The sequence below is a fragment of the Parus major genome, chromosome 1A (genome assembly GCF_001522545.3).
Source record: "Parus major isolate Abel chromosome 1A, Parus_major1.1, whole genome shotgun sequence".
Taxonomy (NCBI): Eukaryota; Metazoa; Chordata; class Aves; order Passeriformes; family Paridae; genus Parus; species Parus major.
In genome coordinates, this window is record NC_031773.1 from 67,991,496 (window position 1) to 68,012,717 (window position 21,222).

Below are 21,222 nucleotides of genomic sequence, written 5' to 3' on the forward strand. Positions count from 1 at the left end.
GGGTTTGTGCCACCCTCTCTCGTTTTCCTCTGGGATTCGGAGGTAAAGGAGCTCTCGGCAGTTCGGTTTCCGCGGCCCTGACGTCCAGGTCACGTGGCTACAGGTGTGGGTTAAGTGGGTCTGAGTCCCAGACCCGCAAGGCAGGGGGCACACGGAAAAGAAAGAGTCTGGATATAATTCCAACTGTATTTGCTATTTTATTTAGCAATATTTATTTTATAATAACAGACATCAACATCGTTTACTATTATATATTATTTCTTCTTTAATAAAACAACTTGGTTTTAATATTACTTAGATGGTGCCTGAAGTAATAGTAAAGCATTCTCCAGACCCAAAATACAAGCTGATTTCCAGCATTATAACGGCAGTATGAAAAGACAGCGAAGTTACACACATAGTTTTATAATAAGTTTTTCACACAGAAAAAAAACACAGAAAAAATTAAGGAAATGGAAATAAATCAGGAAGAAGCACAGATGTGACAAATACCACATTTCACAGTGATTTGGAAAGAAATAGTTTTGTCTTTTACACCAAACATTCCGGAAGAATGGAAATGGAAACCTCTTGCCAATTAGAACAAACCAATACTATTCTACTGCTTAAATTTCACCATAAAGAATGGCAGCAGTAAGAAAACTCCTGCAATGCCCTCCTTCCTGCATCCTTCTGCTTCTCCCACCACGGGAGCCAACACAGAGCTACTTTAGGGCCTTACAAACAAGCTCATCCCTGTGTTTCAGCCCTGCCTGCTGCAGTTTCCGCTCTCGGCGCTGTTTCCGTGCCATTTCCACTCCTCTGCTCAATTTTCGCACTGCCGGTGACGTCACACCAACTCAGCCATATATAGCGGTGTGACGTCACGCATTACCAGCGTTTCTATCGGTTCTCTGTGTGGTGGGCGGGGCGCGCGGCGACCCCGCCCCGGCCGTGACCCGAACCGGATCTGATTCCGCTGGCGGCCACCGACGGCACCGGGCGCGTCTCCTCGGGCCTGCGGCTGTCACCGCCACTGTCACCGCCACTGTCACCGCCACCGCCACCGCCGCCGCCATGGCGCTCAGCGATGCCGACGTGCAGAAGCAGGTAGGGCCGCGGCCCCGGCCCGAGCGGAGCCCCCGAAGGGCCGTGGGGAGCGGGGCTGACCGCGCCGGGCCCACAGTGCAGCGCTGGGGGCTGGCTCTACTGCTCTGCCCGCTGCTCCCCTGGGAAAGTAAGATCGGTGGAGGGGAAGGATCCTGTCTTGGAAAAAGAAGTGTCCGGACAAGGCGATTTTTTCCATGCCGGGGTGGATGGGCCCCACCGGGGAACTTCCCTGAGGCGTTTTGGTGACATTTTACGGCAGATTGTAACGAGGGGGTTCATGAGCAGGCTGTGTGCTGTCTGCAGTGATTAATTGCACCCCAAGGCAGAGCCTTAGACGAGCTGTGGTGCTGTGGTAGATGTTTAGAGGTGAGATCCAGTGTCTTCTTCCATGCCTGTAGTGGGAGAAGCAAAGAAAGTGGCCTTAAGCTGAGACAGGGGAGATTCACATCAAGTATTATAAAGAAAATTTCACTGATAAGGTGGTCAGGCATTGGAATAGGTTGCCCAGGTGGAGTCAGCGTCCCTGGAGGTGTTCAGGATGTGTCTGGATCTGAAGTGGTTTAGTGGTTTAAATATTCCAGTGGAAGTGCTGCATTGATGATGGGACTGGGTGATCCTGGAGGTCTCTTCCAGCTTAATGATTCTATGGCTCCCTAAGGATTTCCCGTCTATTTTTGCTCGTAGCTGTGTTACCTGGAGTTAGCTGTACCTTAGCATTTGGGTGGGCTGCTCAGCGTTCTTGGATGCCCTTTTTAGGTCTGTATTCTAAGGAGAGTGGTACATCCTGGGGTTGGCTTGCAGTGGAAACTTCCAGCCCTGAAGTCTGGCTGTGGACACTCCTAGAGGCAGGACACCCTGTCCCTGTTGACAGTAAACACTGCCCTCAGCTAAAAAAGCTGCTTTCAGCTGGGTTGGAGATGGTGTGTGGTGTTAAAGGCTGTGGGGATCCGGCCAGCACTGGTCTGGGTAGTTTCTTGCAGGTGATGAGCAGATCAGGCAAGTTCTCTTTGTCCTCTGCATCACAAGTACTTGTGTCTCACTTTCTCATTCAGTAAACATAGTCTCTTGGCAAGGAAGCATCACAATGAAAGTAAAATTGGTAGGTTGCCTTTCTTCAAAAGGAAAATTGTAACATTACATTGTATTCATTTTATGTGCAAAGCTCAGGGTTTTTTTCCCTGCCTTTCCATGAACATAGTAAAGCTGACATTAGAGTGGTCTTGCTCAGCCAGAATTGATCTGAGCTTCAAAGGTTAGTTCAGGCTCTGATGATGTATTAAACATGTAATACCAATAGCATTTCACATCTGCAGCATTCCTGTCATGCTGTGAGCTGCAGAGGAGAGTGCTGATGGCTGACAGTCCTGCATGTGGATGAATCTGGCATGAACTTGCCAGCTGGTCCTCTGAACTCCTTGCCACCACACTTCCAATGGTTGTCACTTGGAAAATCATTTCTGGTTGAGACTTTTTCCCACTGACAGAATTGGTTTCTTATTCTGTCAAAGGTATTTAATTTATTGGTCCATCTGGTCGCTTCTAAAGCCCATCTAACATCTAGAGCTTCCCTTGGAAAGGATAATCACACTGCTCCTGATGGGGAAATACTTCCTTTCTGTAGGAAATACTGCTTTAAAATAAGTCTCTCATTTCAAAATACATTTTTGACATTGTTATTAAAACTAATCCTATTTATAGATGTGAAAATCTCACTTTGGATCTCTCTTCATTTATATAAAAAGCAAGAGGGGATTTCAGTACAGCAGAAGGGAAGTAACACTGTTTAGTCTTACCAGTCTAGGAGAAGTGGATTCCATATTAGCTTCCATCTCATTCATTTTCTTTATGTGAAGGATGTTTCCTGAGCACCCAGAACTGTTAAAAGTGCTTTTCCAAAATTCAGAAACCAGACTACACTGGAGGAAGTGACTCAGTAACATAAAGACTGCTGCTGCTGCTGCTTAGTTCTCAGTCTTCTTCAACAATAGGCTGTTCAGCAAAATAATATTCTTATTTTAAATGCCTCTCTTGTCCTTTCTGAAATGCAGGGTAGGAAGTTGATGCTGTAGGTAGACAAGCATTTGAAAGTCTTTGCAGACACAAATTAAAAATAAACCTCCTGATTTGTTTTTTGAGGATGTAGATGTTACTGTTCACTTCTTCCACTGTGTTAACATGTGTTTAAAATCTTCCACTTGTCTCTTCACTTCTGTATTTTCATCTCTATGGGCTTAGTGCTGTTCTGCACATTGGCTCAGTTTTCACCTTGGCACCTTTCTAATCTCTTTAAAATGTTTAATTTTAATATTAGATTCTATAAATAAGAGTCTTTTGTGTGAGTTTATCCAGGGTGGATTTTCTGCAAAATGTGTTAAGTGCAAGCAAAAAGCCAGTAAGTTTTTATGGTCTGCTCCATCTGACTGTGGAAGTGTCTGTACCTCATCCCAGTTTAAGTTTGGTTGGGAATGAGGTCTGGTCACACAGAAAGGCACATGATGGATGAAGAGAACTTGATCTGGTTGCTTTCCTGGTCTTTAAGCTTCTGGATCTGGGATTTGTAGTGCTTTGAGGTGGCTTCAGAAATGTTTTTCAAGTAGAACTTGCTGGTTCATGTGTGGCTCTGAAGCAGCAGGTGACATTCTTGATGTGGTCTGGGTCACAGAACGTTCCTTCCCCAGCCCCTCCAAAGTGACCTTATACAGAATTTATAGCAGTTTTTCAAGAGAAGTGGTTCTGGTGTTCAAAGGAACTTGTGGCTGTACAAACCTGACCAGAGTGGTCAGTAGCACTTTGCTTTGCTTCACTGTTCACCTGTGGAAGGCCCAGGTTCATTCAGATGCCATCTATATTAATGTTTATATTTCATGTAAATGTCATAACAGACTCACTTTGCTGTGTGAGGATTTTTGATGTCTGGAAGGGTTTTTTTAATAATCCCAGGGGTGAAAAGAGTTGGTCTCATTAATTAAGAACAAAACCACTCAGCCTCACATTTGTACAAATTTACTTTTGGATTGGTTGGTTTGGTTCTTTTTATAGTTACATACCTGAAGTGCATTCTTCTAATGGCAGCTAATGGAAGAGCATTATATAGGATTATTGGGGAAAATAGTGTTCTTATAATATATGTCAAGATGAACTTGCTCTTTAGTGTGTATCCTCAATTAAATTTCCTTGCAAAACAATATTCTATGAATTATTAAATGGATATGGAGGATCTACAAATGTGGATATATATATATATATACTTCCTCTGGGCAATGTTCTTTTCTACAGAAAATATTTTCTTTCCTCTCTTGTTACAGATCAAGCACATGATGGCTTTCATTGAGCAGGAAGCCAATGAAAAGGCTGAAGAAATAGATGCAAAGGTAAAAATGGAAGTTCACTGTCAGTAAGTTCAAAAGGAAAACTGCATCCCACATCCTGCTTTGAAAGAGGGCTAGAACACTTTTATAAGCTACAGCTGATTTCTGTTTAGTTATTATATAGCAAAAAATGCTGTAGCAGATAAACTTAGCTTTTGACAACTGAAAATGACTCAGAGCTGGTTTTGGTCAATGTTTTGGTGGTTCTTGAATATAAATATATTTGTATCAAAGTGCACCCCATTTTTTAAGCAATCAGGGGAGCAGAGTGGTAATGTGACTCTATTGGATTAAGTAGAACACCTTCCCCCACTAAATTAGTATTTAAGACATGAATTGAATTACTTGCAGAATGCTTCACTTAGGTTAAGCCACAAGAGACTGGGTTTAATATTAACCTGGTGATAGAGTATAGATGTTTACTGAAGAAGGATTAATGGTGCCTTTTAGCCTCAACAGTCTGCATTATACCACTGCTGAAATGCCTTTGGTATTTATTTGGTATTTAAATATTACCTGTATTGGACTCAGCATATGTGTTGCTGATAATATTTAATCTCCCTTAAACATTTAGATTTACACAAATATTCAATCAGTACTAAAGCAAGTATTCCTGAAGATCTGCAAACACAATTCAGAAGTTGAGATTGGAGTCTCAGGTTTAAGTAGGAGAATTATCCATGTGTTTTTACATTCTGTCTGGTGAGGCTTTACAAAAAGAAAACACAAACAACAGCTGTGCTGTCACCCTCCTTGTGTAAGAATTACTTAAAGAGGTGAAGGGTTTTTATATGGAACCATGAATTGTATCATCCTATCCTGTCTGTGAATGTGCTCTGTTACATTTTGGTTCTGTTTTTTTCAGCCCAAGGAATCAGTTTCTACTTCAGTTATTTAATTTTTACTGTAGGCAGAAGAAGAATTCAACATTGAGAAGGGTCGCCTTGTTCAGACACAGAGGCTGAAAATCATGGAATATTATGAAAAGAAGGAGAAGCAAATTGAACAGCAAAAGAAAATGTAAGTTTCTTGGGTTACACAGCTGACTTCAGAGCCTGAGCTCTCATTTTGTTGTTAATTTTGTACAAAATTCTTCTTCCCTTGCAACCAGGCAAATTGTAGACAGCATATTTAGTTCTAATTGTGAGTTTCTTTTTTTTTCTGTGGAGAAATTATCAAAGCTGAGCTACAATGGTGTAATTTAGTGTGATGAAAGAATCCTTCACAATTCTTCATGTAGTTATGTTACTCTGGGGCAAATATTCATGTTGGGTTTAGTTTGGCTGAGTCTTCACCAAGAAAGGACTTCTGCAGTTTAATCTTTTGTGCAAGTCCAGAAACAGATTCAAACAGGTGATCAGACGTCGTTTTTAAGTGTTGTAGAATTGTTACCTTTAAATGCAAAGTGTGGAGTTAAATGTTACAGTTCTTCTGTCAGAGGCTGATGGATTGATTCATCTTTATCATGCATGAACTTGCAGTCAGATGTCCAACCTGATGAATCAAGCAAGGCTGAAGGTCCTCAAGGCAAGGGATGACCTTATTGCAGTGAGTATCTTTGAAGTAAACACACAGTCTCTGTTTCTACCATATGTTAGGAAATTGAACCATTCTCTAAAGAAAATACAATTTTTGATTGAGTGACATTTGCTTCAAGATACAAAAATGACTTTCCAAGCTGCTCTGAAAAGGCCTAGAGGATTTAGTCCAGCTTTGCTAATCTCCTTATTTTCACAGTTTCTGTTACCTGCTGTTTTAGGGAGATACATTGGTCTGCCAGGAACATTGCAGGCATTGTTGTATCTGTCATTTGCACAGTAGCTTGTTTCTTTAAAGAGCAGCAACTCTCTCTTGCACAGTTGGTAGAACTTTGAAATTCTGTTTGCCTCAAGCAACATTTGTGTGAAAAACCCAGCATGGCATAAGCAAGGAGGCTTAAAACACCTCCTAAAAGGTTTTTTTTTGTGTCCTTCAGTGGCCCATAGTACTTGAAAAGTTTTGCTTCTTGTTCTGGTAGGTGACCAGTGTGTGTGTTGAGATAGAGAGTGAGAAATCATTCATCAGAGCAGGCTCCTTGTTTGGGTGTCCTGTGTTTATCTCTCACCACGGGCAGTGTGTCTCCAGTCTGCTCACTGAGCAGTGACCAGCTTTGTTTGCTGTGCTCTCCCACCCCGTCTCAGAGATAGTTTGGGTGTTCCATGTTCTGCTAGATGGGGCTGTTGAGCTGTTGGAAAAGCTTGAGGGGCCCGTGGAAGTCAAAAATAAAGGATGGCATAAATGTTCAGGTTGATGCTACTGTGAAAAAGAGGAGTTAGCAGAAGAAAATCACCAGTTTATTGACTCTTTAAAATGAGTTTCAAACTTTAGATTGTATTCCCAGAGAAGAGGAAGGTGGATTGCTCAAGGGCTAACTCTGTTGTGGTAGTCTCTGCTGGGTAATCTCTTCCTCATTTATCTGCTGACTCAACCTCATGCTTCTGAGTAATTCTAAACACTCTTCCTCATTTTGAAACATTTAAAGTCACATGCTGCTCACTCTTTCTTGCCTTATCAGATCTTTGGCTCCTTTCATGAAGAGAGATGAGCAGTTCCAGAAATGCAGTGTTACTCTAGGGAGGACAGAATAACTAGGTTTGACCATGACAGTAAATTGTGATAGTTTTATATCCTCCCACTGATTGTGTTACTGTGCACTCTTTTTCTAACACCTTGAGACAGCACAGGAGAGAGTTTCTTTATCTGAAGCATTTCTGATGGTCCAGTTTCAGGAGCTTTGATTGACTCCTTTAAAATTTCTTTAAAATTCAATCCCATCCAATACTGCTTTGCTGAGTAAAGATAATTAAGATAGCTCCTTCAAATTAAAAATAAGCTCTCTCTTTTAAACTTTGACTTGCATTTACTTAAAATTAAAGAATACCTAACCTGAATATTATTTGATGGAAAAATAGATTGGATTTCTCTGCTCAACTATAAAGCTAAAAAAATTGTTTGGACAACTGTATTATTTTACATTAAACAATTACTCAGTACATATTTAGTTTATCTAAGTTAACACACTAAGTAGCATCCTTTTACTCCCAAGCTCTCCCTTTTTCACACAAAAGGAATTACTGTCAGGTTCTAATGAGGTCAGCCCAGGGCAGGAAGAAGGGAAGTGTTGGGCAGGGATAGTGTGCCATGCACAGAGATGGAGGTCTAGCTTGGATGAACACCAGCTGGAGTGTACATTTACGTGTTGGCAGGGTGTGAGAGCTATAATAGAAGTACAGAAAGTTGGTAGGCATGAAACCAAATGCCAAACAGATGGGCTCTGCTGATCTGATTTCTTCTGAATGTAGGATTTGCTGAATGAGGCCAAGCAGAGACTTGCCAAGGTGGTGAAGGATACTGCCAGGTACCAGACACTGCTGGATGGACTAGTTCTACAGGTAAATATTTAAATTGTAAAAAATGGATCATTGCTAAGTTTCTTTTGTCAGAAATAGCCCTCTGAAAGTTACACTTGTATTGGAGTCTGGATCAAATGCCACTGGGTGATCCTTGAGTTTTAAACATCACTTCAATATCTTTTTGAGTCTTGGACTCTGAACAGAAAAGGTTGTGGCTTATTTTGAGGTGTAGAGCCTGGTAAAGCAGCAAGCAGCAGTTCCACTGTAAGAATAATTGCAGATTATGCAGTTAATGTGCACAAACACATTTTAGGGTGCACACATTAAGATGAGTTGGATCAAATGCACCTTTGGCAGAGGCTGTTTCTCCAAACCCACAAATCAGTCGATATCTGCTTTGAAAACCTTTTTGGTGTTTGAGAGTTAATAAGCTTTGACAAATTTGCTGTGCTATGGAACGTCCCTGTGACAGAAGCAGGCACAGAAAGCAGAAACCAGAGCTTTGTTTGCCTAGAAGACATTCTCAAACCCCAGAAATGAACAGCTGAAAGTAAGCATTGGCCAGGGCAGTCCTGTGAGCTCTGGTGCCTCCTTCTGGCACAGCCTGGTCCTGTGAACTCCCAGGAGCCACCCACGAGCTCTCCTGTCACATTTGGACGGCAGAGTTTTCTCAGTCATGTCTCCTGCCAGCTTGTGCCTCCACCTGGGTGTTGTTTCTTTGTCACACTCGTGTCTGGTGTTGCTGTACATCAAACAAACCTTTCTTGTTCTTGCAAATTGGCTACTCTTTTTATCTTGTTATGTTAGATCCAGTGAGGGATCTAAGATCTGTGCTGGACCAGATGATCATTATAGGTCCCTTCAAACTGAACTAAACTTACTTCATTCTGTTGTAGCCTCAGGTATTACCACAGGAAGTGCAAGGCCAGGCATCTGAAACTGCTGCATGTCTCCAAGAGCTTGGTTGCATGCTTGGACAGCAGTGATCCTTATGAGTGCATGAATTACTGGCCAACACAATCCTAAGATTCCATATGTTCAGTTGCACTTGAGTTCCAAAAACATCATCCATATTTGGGCTCTTCCCCAGATATAGGTGCTGTCCTCTCAGAATGTCTGCCTGAGGTGAACTTGTGAGCAAAGATCTAAATAAATGAGGCTGATATTGTTGGGGCTTGGGTTTCAAATTGATCAGCTTCTTTCCTTTCTTGGGGTTAAATAATTCTGACAAAGAAAACATTGTCTTCCTGCAAAACTGAAATGATCATTCCTTGCAGGGATTCTACCAGCTGCTTGAGCCCAGATTAGTTGTTCGATGCAGGAAGCAGGATCTCCCCATGGTTAAGGTAAGACACCTGTAACATTCTGACAGTGCTCTGCTCACAGAGGCAGAGACCTGACTGCAGATGTTTGCTGCTCAGATCCTCCCCTCTCTGTGTAATATGAAAACAAGCTTTGCTTGTTGCACTTCTGTTGAAACTACAATGTGCTTCCAAAGTTTGGGATCATTTCCATCCTTGGATAATGCCTTGGAAACTTTAGACATGGCTACAGTATTAAAAATAATAAGTGGGTTTGGCTGAAGAGCCAAAATGAAATGCATTTGCTTAATTAAAAAAAAAAAAAATGTCCCAATCCCTTCATTTTATTAGTACAAGTGATTGAATGATCAAACTCGAGTGCTGCAGGAGAATTTGTCAGTGCTGACTGGAAGTTTTATCTTGTGTCCTAGACTGCTGTACAGAAGAGCATTCCCATCTACAAAAATGCCATAAAAAAGGATGTGGATGTTCACATTGACCAAGACAGCTTCCTGCCAGAAGATATGTAAGGAAAATGGTGTTGTTTTGTACAGGGCACTAACTTAATGCAACTTTTCAAGCCACAGCTCACATTAGTGTCAGAAAATTAAGTATGGAATGTCCTCAAAGTGGCTGCTGCTGTTCTTGTGGAACTGGCACTTCTTTATCAGACACAGACTCTGCAGTTTTCTCCAGACAAGCACTGTCTCCATCAAAAACACGAGGAAAAGTTTTGTGCAGTCTCCAGCCTGATTCACAGTAGTGGAGCAGGGAATAACTGTGCATAGGAACTGAACCACTGCTCTTTTAAGGAGAGAGAATATGGATGTAGGCATGCTTTCTGTCTCAAGATGAAGCAAACTGAGTCTTAAGGTGCTGCAGGAAAATCACTAGATGGGGTTTGTGTCAGTTCTGCCTGCAAGGCTCCATTTCCACATGGATTCACAGAGGTACCACAGACAAAGCTGTGTACTCTGTCATCTTTATGTATGGGCCAACAAACAATACTTGTAGCTCTTTTCCTCCCTTTCCAAAATGTCTTAATAACACAGAGCCTGAAGCTGTTTTGCAGGGACAAATTGCAGAGCTCCACTTATATTTAAAATATGCCAATGAGGATCCTTGCACATAGCTGTGGTTTCAGATAACTCCAAAGATGCTTTGCACTGCTGCTTCACTGGTTCTCTTTGTGCTGCATTCCTATTAAGACATGATCAAAGGTTATTTTTTCAAAAAGAGAAATCTTAGCCATGTGTCTGATTTGCCTATAAATGCTGATTTGGGATGTGTTTGCAACATTCTGACCCCGACCTGTGGATTTCACTGAATTATTTCTTTTTTTGTTACCCATCTTTAGTGCTGGAGGTGTTGAAATCTACAACAGTGATGGTAAAATTAAAGTTTCCAATACCCTGGAAAGTCGTCTGGACCTTGTAGCCCAGCAGGTGAGTTTCTCCCAACAACCTAGGTAAACAAAATACAATTAACTAAGTTTGTTCTTGTAATGAAATCCTTGTGTTTCCAAAGTGTCACAATAGTGCATGGCATCAGACTTCATCAGGAATGACAAGTAGGAAGTTATTTTTGAAAGAAGAAAATTACCTATTGTTTGTGCAACAAAAAAACCCACATGGCTTTCCCCAGAATGATTCCTTTTGAGTTAAGCTTAAGCATAAAACTCTCTAAATTATGATACTGAAAGCCTTAGTTATGCCTACACTGCATAAGATGCTGAAATGCTGAGGCTAACTTGAATTGCTGAAGCTAACTTGAGTACAAACTTTGGCTGAGACCTGTTACACCCAAGTGCAAAAAAAACCCCCTAGCTCTGGCATCTCTTATGCTGCAGTACAGGCAGTGCTTTCAGTCTACAGAGTGTACAGGCAATGTGTGATCAGAGAAAGACTTCAAGAAAGCTCAGATGAGCTGACTTGTTAATTTTGAAGGCAGCCTGACTATCCCACAGTGCCTGCAGGAAGAACACACAGCAGTTTTATTGCCCATTTCACATAGCTGATGTGCTCTTTCTCTACAGATGATGCCAGAAATCAGAGTGGCTCTCTTTGGTGCTAATGCCAACAGGAAGTTTTTGGACTAAACCTCTATGAGAGAAGGTGGGATCTGTTCCACTGCCATACTGAAGGGGATGCAAAAGCATCTGCTAATCTAAAATCTTGAAATTTAACATTACTGTGTCATCCAGTATCTGTTCTTCAATCGAATAATTTTGCATACCTGCTGTGCTTAGCCTCTCTACTTGTGGTTAGAATGCATTGCTCAAAGGATGTGAAGACATACATATTCATCCAGAAGTGGCACTAGAAAATGGAGGCACTTGGGCTCTTGGCTTTCCTTACACTGTTGTGACTCTATAAAAGACAAGTGGTCCATTTATGGTCACTCTCTTTGCTTTGGCCACATCTCTCTCAAGTTGTCTGATCTGTGGAGTAAATTATTATGCTGCTGATGGCAAATTTCCTTTCAGTTATGGTCTTCAGTGTTATAGAGGGCATGTATTCCTTCCCAAGTTCAGTAGTTCAATTCATGTTACTTGGTCAGGCATTTCCTGTTCTGTATATGTGATTTAAAAAAAAAAAAAAGCCTGAGCCTGTAAAACTCTATTTATTAAAATAAAAATGCGTGTGTGTATGGAGTTCCTTGTCACTTCTCTCTGGGGCTTTGGCAGTTTTGAAAAGTGGGATTGTTTGTGAAAGGACTTCCTACCTGAGCTGTGTGTATGAGCTGTTCTGTGAAGCTGGAAGTGCAAGGAGTAGTGCCAAGCTATTTGCAGGAATAATGTTGGATTGTAGGCAAGGCTTTTGAATAGGATCTAGGATTCTGGAGCATCATTCTCCCTGAAAAATGGGTCAGTAGTTTTGCTCCCTCTGTCTTCTGTCACAGGAGAGAACAACAGTAACACAACTGTGCTACTTAGATAAAACAAACACAATCCATTTCCCCTCACTAGTTTGTTGTTGCTGTGCAGGAGATCCCGACTGTACCCTGACTCTTCCTAATGCTCAATTCTGAGATTTCTTTCATGGAAGATAGAAGCTGATGAATTAATACTTAAATACATCTTGAAATCATCTTTTCTAAGTATTGCAGTGAGTCAGGAACAGTAGGAATTTTTCATTGTGCCATGAAGAGCATTTGCCAAGCTGCAGCAACACTGGCTTTATGCAGTGTTTTTAACCTGAGGCCTTCATGTGTGTGCCCTCATGTAAAGTAGACTCCAAATGCCAGATAAGCCTTTTACTGCCTCATTCCTCTCAAATGGAGATTGACTGCTAAGAAAATCCTGATTCCAAGTTTATTTAATCTGTGTCTGGAAGAAATGCTTTAAATTTGCTCTTAGGGAATAAGATTATTTAGCAAGGTTGGGTTTTTTGATTTTACTGCTCTTTGCTGTTGCATTTAGGTGCCAGCTCTTGTTTTCCACATAGATGGTTATGGTATTTATTCCTTTTCAGCACATGTTTCTGTGACTGGGCAAGAAGTGTGTCAGGATTAAATCTCTTGCTAGGTTTTGGATACCTGTTACAGCTTTTATCTTTGCAACAGTCACTGATCCAGCTTCCTCACACTGGGCAGACCTTCACAAATCAGGGTCTTGCATACTTTTAAAAAGCAAAATAATAACTACATAAGTGATAACTGGATTTGTGATTCTCACACTGGAAGATGTTGGAGTTACTATTAACTTTTCTCTGTTAGTTTTGTATCTTCCTTCTCAGGAAAGAGGAAGAAACTCGTGACACTTGGATTCAAAAATCAGTGTCCTCCAGAATGTGTTCAGTGTTAGACAATGAGAGCAGTGATTTAAAGCAGGTCATTAAGAAAGGCTCTGAGATTTATGTACCTCACAGCTGAAGTCCAGGACTAGGGGGTTTGTACCCCCTACAGCTCCCCCCAAGTTGGCTGAGGCATTATATGGAATATCATGGTTCTTTATTCCAGGTGATAGGAACTGTTACCAAGTTTTTTTACCTCAGAGATGCAGAGGAAAATGGGATATTCCATCCACGTGTACCTAGTGTAGTAATCCTGCTGTCTTCATCCAGGCCTCCTTCAGTATTTGTGCACAGGTTTTTGCAAGTCAAATGTGGAACAAAAGCAGCATTTCAGGACAATTTCAGAGCTCCTCCTGGAGCATTTTTGCAGCACAGTTTTGTTGAACTGTGCTGCTCAGTGTCGCCTGATGACCCAGGGCAAATCAATGAGAATATTGATCTTTATTCATCTTTGTATAAGCGTGCATAATATTCCAGTTGGGCACAGTAAACAAGCCCTAAGCCAGATCATCACATTAAGAAACTGGACAAATACAGGGAACAAAGGAGGCATTAAATCAGGAAAAAATTCTCTGTGAAGTTGTGATTGGAAAGGCAAGCACTGCAGATTAACAGTGAGATGGTTCAGTCTAATGGAAAAGGAGTCAGGAAAATGGATAATATTGCACTTGTTCTGCAGAGTTGGCAGTGGAAAATTTAAGAGTGGGCTTGACACTAAGTGGTCACCAGAGAACTTGAAATGTTCCTGCACATCTGAATCACAACCCTGTTTTAGAAGGTAGTTTTCACACCTAGGGCTATTAACATTAATCAGTATATGAATGATTCCTGGAAGTGCATGCACGTGTCAAGAAGAGAGAAAGCCTGGAAGAAAACACCCAGAAGCTGGCAGAAGGAGGGTACCTTGCTTGTTTCATGCCCCTGTCTTGATCTGCTGATGTTAGCAAGCAGAATATGCATCTCCTGGAAAACAGAAAAGTATAAACTCATACCTTATACAGCCCAATAACACACACAGAACAGCCAGGCTGGGGCCACCTCCATGGACACACTACCTGTGCCTGAAATAGCTGGGGAGGTTAAAATAAAATCACCCATTTATTCAATTCCAAAGAAAGTGCAGTGAAGGAGGAAGAGAGAAATTTGGAAATAAAAGTCAACCACCCCAGGGGAAAATTCAGAGCAAAAAAATTTCTTTAGTTAAGTGAACTCTGAGCTGTTACTCTGGGGAGCAAAGGCTTGATAGTGCACTAAAGCAACTTGGCAAAAGGTGTTTAGCCCTAAGCAAGAGCCCAGACAGACTTCAGTGTGGTTTGGCTGGGTGTGCTGTTTGATACAGGCAGCTCAGAGAGGCAGGTGGGGGCCCCATCCTGCCTCTCAAACATGTTTGCAGGGAGCAGGCCGTGACAAGAAGGCCCTTCCAGGGCTGGGAAGTTCCTGCTGCTCTCAGCCAAAGTAGAGCTGGCTGGGAAACCCCAAATCTGTCTCCCTAGGCATCTCATTCAGAGCATCCCATACTGTTTCTTTGGCTTTGCTTTAGAGCAAGCAAGAGAAACATCTGTACAGGAGCATTCTGGGGTTAAAATCATACTGACAACGTGCCAAAAATGTCATTTCCCAGCCCTTGTTACATGCTGGAAATCAAAAGCTGTGGAAATCAAGGCTAGCACGTTATTTTAGGTAGTTCAAGGCTGATCTGTTGGGAGAGATTGCAAAGAAATTATCAAGGGTGGTCCCTCCCCAGCATGCCCAGAGAGGGGCAGTTATCTTTGGCAAAATTTCTTTGATCCACACGTGCACAGTCTCTACCTCGCTCCCTTGGGACCACTGCCTGCAGTGCCACTGTACCTCCTTTCTCCCAGCAAAGGCCACTGGTCACAGTGGTCACAGACAAAACCTTTTTGGAACATCTGGAGAAAGGCTGGTGCTTCTCCTCTTGAGGGCTGAGTAGGAGGGAGGAGCCTCACTACAAGCAGCAATATTCCAGAAGTTAATCCCAACGCAGAAGAAAACTATCAATGTCTAAAAAATTAAATTACAACTGTTTTTCCCACATACACAAGAAATAAAGCAGTTCAAGCACAGACAGTTGTTCCATGCTCCTGCTCTCAGCTCCAAACCCTTCAAAGTGCTGGCTAGCATCACTAGGACACCAGGAATTGGGAGGCTCCTTTCACCTGCTGCCTGGGTGACTTGCCAGGTGTCCTTAGCTCTGTGGGATAGGACTGCTGAGTCACTGGACTTTGGGAATGGGCACATGAGAATTTTAACACTCAGGACACTCACATCTCACCTCTGTGTGGCAGGAAGTGCTGCTGTTCTCTGCGTGGGGGAACCATTCTTGGTGAAGAGCATGAGCAGTTCATCACTCGTGCTCTAAAATCCTGGCAATTGAAGTGTTGATCCCAGCATAACAGTGCTTACAGCTGCAGTGCAGGCTAAAGGTGATAACCTATTAAAAACCTTTAAAAATGTTCCTTCTCCAGCTCTGTCAATGCCATTCTGCAGCAGGACATTCCTCGGTCTCCTCCACATTACATTGGCAGGCACGAGCTGTTTGCTTTCATCCAAGCTGAAGCATTTGCCTTTCAGTTTCACCAAGTGACCTCTTGTGAAGTCATCTGGAGTTGTAAAGTGAATTGGATCAACCATCTGGCTTTTTTTTCTGTTCCCCATTTAATATATTGCTACCATATCTCCCTGCATCTGAATGGTTTTATTGCTCTGTGCTAACCATTCCTTTTTCATCCTGTGTTTCCCTTTTTCAAGGAGCACCATGTAGTGACTGCAAGGTCTCTGGCTAGGGGGAAAAAGGAAAATATCTCTGTTGTGCTAGGGGAAAAAAGGAAAAGATCTCTGTTGTGCTAGGGGGAAAAAGGAAAAGATCTCTGTTGTGCTAGGGGGAAAAAGGAAAAGATCTCTGTTGTGCTAGGGGGAAAAAGAGGAGAGAGGCAAAGCTTTGGAGCAAAGCCTTGGAACTCACCAAAGCTTGGCTGTTTTATCTCCATAAAGAGGTGTCCATGCTGCTGAGTGGGTTTCTGGCATGCAGGCATCACCCTTTGCTTTGATTTCAACTTTTTGACTGGTAATTCAGGCCAGCCCTTTTGGTTGTGCACTCAGACTGGTAAAAGTAAAAGCATGTACTAGCGGTGTATGCCCCAAATAAATACACTGATTTATAAATTATGTGCAGGTATTACTGCACTAATTATAAAGCATAACAAAACTAGAAATTAAGGAAGAACAAAACTAGAAATTAAGTAAGGATTATATAAATATGAAATTAATATTTTTTTATTTATTAGTAGTGTAAAATGTATTCTCCTCCTGCACCCTGACAGTGTTTTCTTCTGCATGCACCTCACTTTGGAGACCTCTGATGTACCAGAAAGACTTTCCATGCTGGTGAATAGTAGTAACCTCTGGGCTGTAGAGGTGTTTTATCACACCCAGTGTATCCACAGGGGTCTCAGGACTTCAGCAGAGGCTGAAGGAGATAAGGGGGCTGCAGGAATTTGCAGGGGGCAAAGGCAGACATCTCCAGGGGGTGTCCTGGTCACTGTGAGAAGCTGTGACACCTCCCAGCCATCGGGGGTGGCAGGTTCAGGGGTGCTGCAAAGCAGTCCCTGGGTGACAGGTCCCTGAGCCTCCCACCCAAGAAGCACCAAATGCCAGAGGCAGGGAAGCAGGGTGGAAAAGCCGCCAGGCATTCCCGGCTCACCCCCGAAATGCGGTTTGTGCGAGCTAAGGGTGCCTTTCCCTGCTGGCGCAGCCTGGACTGCAGGCAGTGCCAGAGAAGAGATGGGGGTTTGGAAAGCAAACAAAGGAAGGGAAGGAAAATATCTTGGAGAGGAGATAGAGAGCGTTAGGAGTCTCTTGGGAGGCGCAGGGGGGTGTGTGCACACACGTGAACGGAGGATGCAGCGCCTTTGATCTCCCAGAACATCTGGTCCGTGGGCATCCGCCTATGGGGCAGGCCCAGGGCCCTGCCTGCCTGGGACAGGGGATGCACCCAAAGCCTGCTGCTGTTTCCCATGCTCCACAGCCCCTCTCCTTCAAAGCACTCAGGCACTCAGCCCTGCTGGAAAGGCAGGCACTTGTGGCTCCTCTCCATTCCCACGCCCGCCAGCGCCCGGGGCAAGCGCTTTGGTGCCCGGCTTTAGCCCCTCAGAGCCACCCCATGGAGGAGGGTCTGGGCTGTGGGGAGAGCAGCAAAAACAGGGCCTGGGGGAAGGAAAGGAGAGTGGCTTTAATTTCAGTGAGGCCTGAGAATGGGTGCTCTGAGCCCACACAGCATGGCATGTCCCCTGAGACAGGCACAGGACACAGGACAAGGAGGGCTGTGTTTGGTGTTTTGGTGGTGGCAGATGCTAAATGCCAACAGGCCTGGGCTCAACACCCAGTGTGTGGGGATGTCAGAGAACCCCAGTGCTGCTGACTGAAGTGCACACAAGGAGAGGTTTGGGTTTGGTGAGTCAGGTGGACAAAGTACAGGTAGGGAGGGAAGTGGTGTGGGCATTCAGGCACACAGGTTATCAAGCATAGCAGTGATTAACTTGGGAGCAGAGGATTATTCCTACTGAGAGGTCTGGTTTGCCTTCTCCAGGCTTTTGTGTGCCTCCCAGCCCAAGGAGCTACCTCACACAGCCTAAGGTTCTCAGTTTGAGGTGTAAAAGTCTTTCCCTTCTCCCTGAGCTCAACAGATCCTCGTCAAACAAGGAAATAAGCAGCACATTTCTCCATCTGATGCTCTGCTGTGCCTGGAAGTGAGCACACAGCTGCTGCTTCCTAGGGAAAAAGCCACCCTGGTTTTCATGCAAGTGATTGGGGTGGAAAGGAAGGTCTGGGTGTTACAAAGGGGACAGGTGAAACATTGCAAGTCTCCCTGCTGAACCCAAAACCTAGGTGCTTTCCAAGGGCCTGATCAGGGGGATAACTGACAGAGGAACTTCCCAAGGGAATCTGTGTTTAACAGCCAGGAAGTGCGGTGGGATGCATTTCCCTAGGGAAGCGGAGATCAGAGGGAGGGGAGGCAGGGGCAGGCAGCCAAGGGAAGCAGAGCAGACTGGTATGCACAGGCTGCATTTCCTCAGGGGAGATTTGTTTCATATGCAGGTATGTCTTCAAAGGGGACACCGGGGTGCAGGGGAGCACCAGGGATGCTCCAGGGATGAGCTGCCCCCCTGGGAACTTGAGTGGAGAGGCAGGTGTCTGTGGGAGCCAGCCATTTCCCAGGGGGGAGTTCAAGTTAGCTGCTGATTTTCCTAACAAAACACAGCCCTATGGGATCCTCCAAAAACCCATGCAGCCTGGAAAAGCCAGCGATCAATAGGAGCTGGGACTTGGGAGGTGGTAAATCTACTGGCATCTCCCATTTTGCCCAAACTCCTGCTGGAATTCCAGTGCTGATGCAGTCCTGGCTCTGGGCACAAGCTCTGCAGCACATCTTTCCCCACTCTACTGATGCAGCAAATTGTAATCCAGCATCCCTCTTGGGACAGAAAATGAGAGCAAACTCTCAAATCTCTCTTGTGGCCCACACAGAAAAGTTTCCCTCAGTGAATCCCACATCAGGAAGTTTGAGTTTCCAGCTGAGCCAGCGGTGAGGCATCCCCCCCTGCCTCCTCACCAAACCTGAGGGGCAAAGCCACATCCTTGTGCCCCCTGCCCCTTGTAAAATCTCCCCCTTCTCTTCCCAACCCTCTCCCCAGGCCAAGCAAGGGTTTGATGGATTGCAATCCTCCTCTGCCACGGTCAAAACAAAGGTCACGGCCCGAGGAAATTGCTAACAACTTTTGCCCACCGGCCCCGGAAGAACAGGAGCACTCGTGACAAGGGGGTGAACTTTTTATGATCCCTCCACCCTGGCAGTCTGTTTGGGAAAGGAATTTTAAAAAGTGGCCGGGGAACATGAGGCTTCCGGGAGCTGACACGAGAGGAGGGGCTCCTGGTTCACCCTTTGGCAAGCCCTGGCCACTGTCCCTTCCCACCTCCAGCAAAACCTCTCTCTCTTTGCTGCTGGGCAAAGAAAGGAATCCCCATCTGGGGGCTCTTGTTATGGTCCAGAACAAGTTCACTTTTATTTCAGCACTTGGGAGACCCAATACTTCTTTTTGGGAGACCCTAATCCTCGTTTTTGTGAGTGAATAAACATCCAGGCACCAAGGCTGCACCTCAGGCCACGGCTGGGAATGAGGGGCTCAGGTAACATTCTCACCAGGCAAAATGGCTTTGCTTTGTCCTCCTGTGCCTCTGACTTCTCCACCAAGCAAAATCTGCAGCTTTCAGGGCTGGAGGAGATACAGCAGAGTGCCACCCTTCAAGAGATCCCTGTCTGCTTGGAAAAGTTGCATTTTAGATCTCAATGTGTGTGGGTGGAATCAAAATTTTGAACGTGTGAGTGCATTTATTTTTCCTTATACATGTAAGTGATTACAAATAATTTGTTTTAGCCTAAAACTGAGTCTTCCTGAGCTATCCCAAATGTCCTAGTCCTGCCTTTCTGTGTGAGGTAGTCTCTCCCACACTAAAGTGTGGCAACTAACAGGAAAATTCAAGATGGGAACTTTACCTGCAAGATGCTTTATTTTTTAGGGACATACACAAAACCAATCAACACCCCCTGCCCCCCCAAAAAAAACCCCAGCAGAACCCAAACCCAAAAACCCCCAAAAAACACTGATTGTGCCAAAGACTTTCTGGTTCTTCTTTCACCATTAGGCATTTCCAAAATGCTGCATTACAGCTGCATCTGCTCCAGCTGTAGCAAAGCCAGCCTGGAATCAGAGCTTTCCTCAGGGTGTGCCTCTTCATGGGGGTAAGTGGCTGCCATTTATTTCCACACCCAAACTAAACTGGTTCCTACTGAAACTGATTCATCAAATCCATCCCCAGTTCAAGCCTACATGAACAAGTTGCTTTGAAATGGCTTTTTGGGAGGGGGGGAAAAATGCTGGGTTTGGGGAGCATCCCTGTTATCAGGGAGAAGGAGGCTAGAGAGAGAGAGAGTTTAAGCTTCAGCCTAAGAGCTCAGGAAAGCACCCTTTGTACAAGGGGGTGGGAGTAGCTTTGCCAGCTCATGGAAGGAAGGAGAGAGGAGAAAAATATTAACAATTGTGGACAGTAGTAGGAAGAAAGGTTGAAAAAAATAAGGGGACACGTGGCTTGGTCAGACACAGCCCGTTACACTCGTGACAGCATCTTGTCAAGATCAGGACATGGCATTTCCTATAGCACAGATAAGCTTTGTCCTTGCCTGGGCTGCTCTAAAAGGAGCAACTCTCATCCACCCCTTCCCCAGGACTGGTTCCAATTAGTGCCGACTCCACTCTGTGCTGGCTTAGCCCCAGGATTAAAAATCTCCCCGTGCCAATCCCCTCTGACCCAAACACTTCCTGGGACTGATAGGGCAACCAAATTCCTCCCCTTCCTAAATTGGACAGCTTGCTCTTGTCACCCCAAACTCCAGCCCCCGTGGAGGGGAGAGGGGAAGGGGGGATACGTGACAGAGAACAGCCCTTCATCCTTCCCCAGGAGCCAAGGTCCTCAGGAGCCTTTGCAGGGCCTGGAGCTGCAGCCATGCTGGGAAAAACCCTGCTGGGATGTTTGATTTCATCTGCCTGCCCTGAACAGCAGGGGCAGCTCTGGTACCTGGCTGGTGGGTTTGGGGTACTCAAAGATGTCAGGGTGCAGCAGATCACATCTCAGGCTCCTCCAAAGGATGGGAAGTTGCCTACACATACTCCCCTGAGCTTCTTTGGCCAGAAACTGGCCCCTGGCTTAGCCAGTAATTATGGACCTGCACCATGGCCAAATGATTCCTGGGCATCTCTTGGCAGAGGCAGCTGTGGTGCTGAGAGCCAGGAGAGTGAGCTCAGCTTGGGAGCAGCCCCAGCCCCAGTGAGGATCCCCCAGGAGGGGCAGATGGAGCCCACGGAGCGAGCAGGCTCTGCTGCAGGGCTGTTTTGGCAGGAGATATGAGCATCTGTTACCAGCCCTGGAGGAAACAGAGGGAGATTTCACTGGATAGAGCTGAGGAGGAGACAGAAAGGGCTTGCAGCATGCACCTGGGAGCCTTTGTGCCCCCAGCTTTGTGCTGTTCATCCTCACATGCCTCTGCTGGCACCAGCTTTTAAGGAAAATCACCTTAATTTTGTCCTGATGCAAAGCTGCCGAATCAGCAGAACTGAGCAAATTATTGATTCAGGGAGCAGCTGTGCAATGGCCAAGTGCAAGATTGACCTACAGCAGGCACCTTCCAGCATGAAACAGAATGGCC

The 21,222-nt window shown here is 44.6% G+C and overlaps 1 protein-coding gene across 1 annotated transcript; it reads left to right on the plus strand.

Annotated features, from left to right (window-relative positions):
- Positions 1-920: 920 nt before the first annotated feature.
- On the plus strand, positions 921-11,803 carry ATP6V1E1 (ATPase H+ transporting V1 subunit E1). Its single transcript, XM_015629208.1, has 9 exons — positions 921-1,089; positions 4,395-4,460; positions 5,368-5,477; positions 5,939-6,005; positions 7,799-7,888; positions 9,127-9,195; positions 9,582-9,676; positions 10,508-10,595; positions 11,186-11,803. The coding sequence occupies exons 1-9, from the start codon at positions 1,057-1,059 to the stop codon at positions 11,246-11,248; spliced, it is 681 nt and encodes a 226-aa protein (XP_015484694.1). The 5' UTR covers positions 921-1,056; the 3' UTR covers positions 11,249-11,803.
- Positions 11,804-21,222: the final 9,419 nt, after the last annotated feature.

What these genes read in the sequence shown, in the direction of transcription:
- ATP6V1E1 (XM_015629208.1), top strand. Translation starts at nt 1,057, where the DNA reads ATGGCGCTCAGCGATGCCGACGTGCAGAAGCAG. An exon ending in CTGAAGAAATAGATGCAAAG is followed by an intron (nt 4,461 to 5,367) that starts GTAAAAATGGAA and finishes TTTTTACTGTAG; the next exon opens with GCAGAAGAAGAATTCAACAT. An exon ending in ATTGAACAGCAAAAGAAAAT is followed by an intron (nt 5,478 to 5,938) that starts GTAAGTTTCTTG and finishes ATGAACTTGCAG; the next exon opens with TCAGATGTCCAACCTGATGA.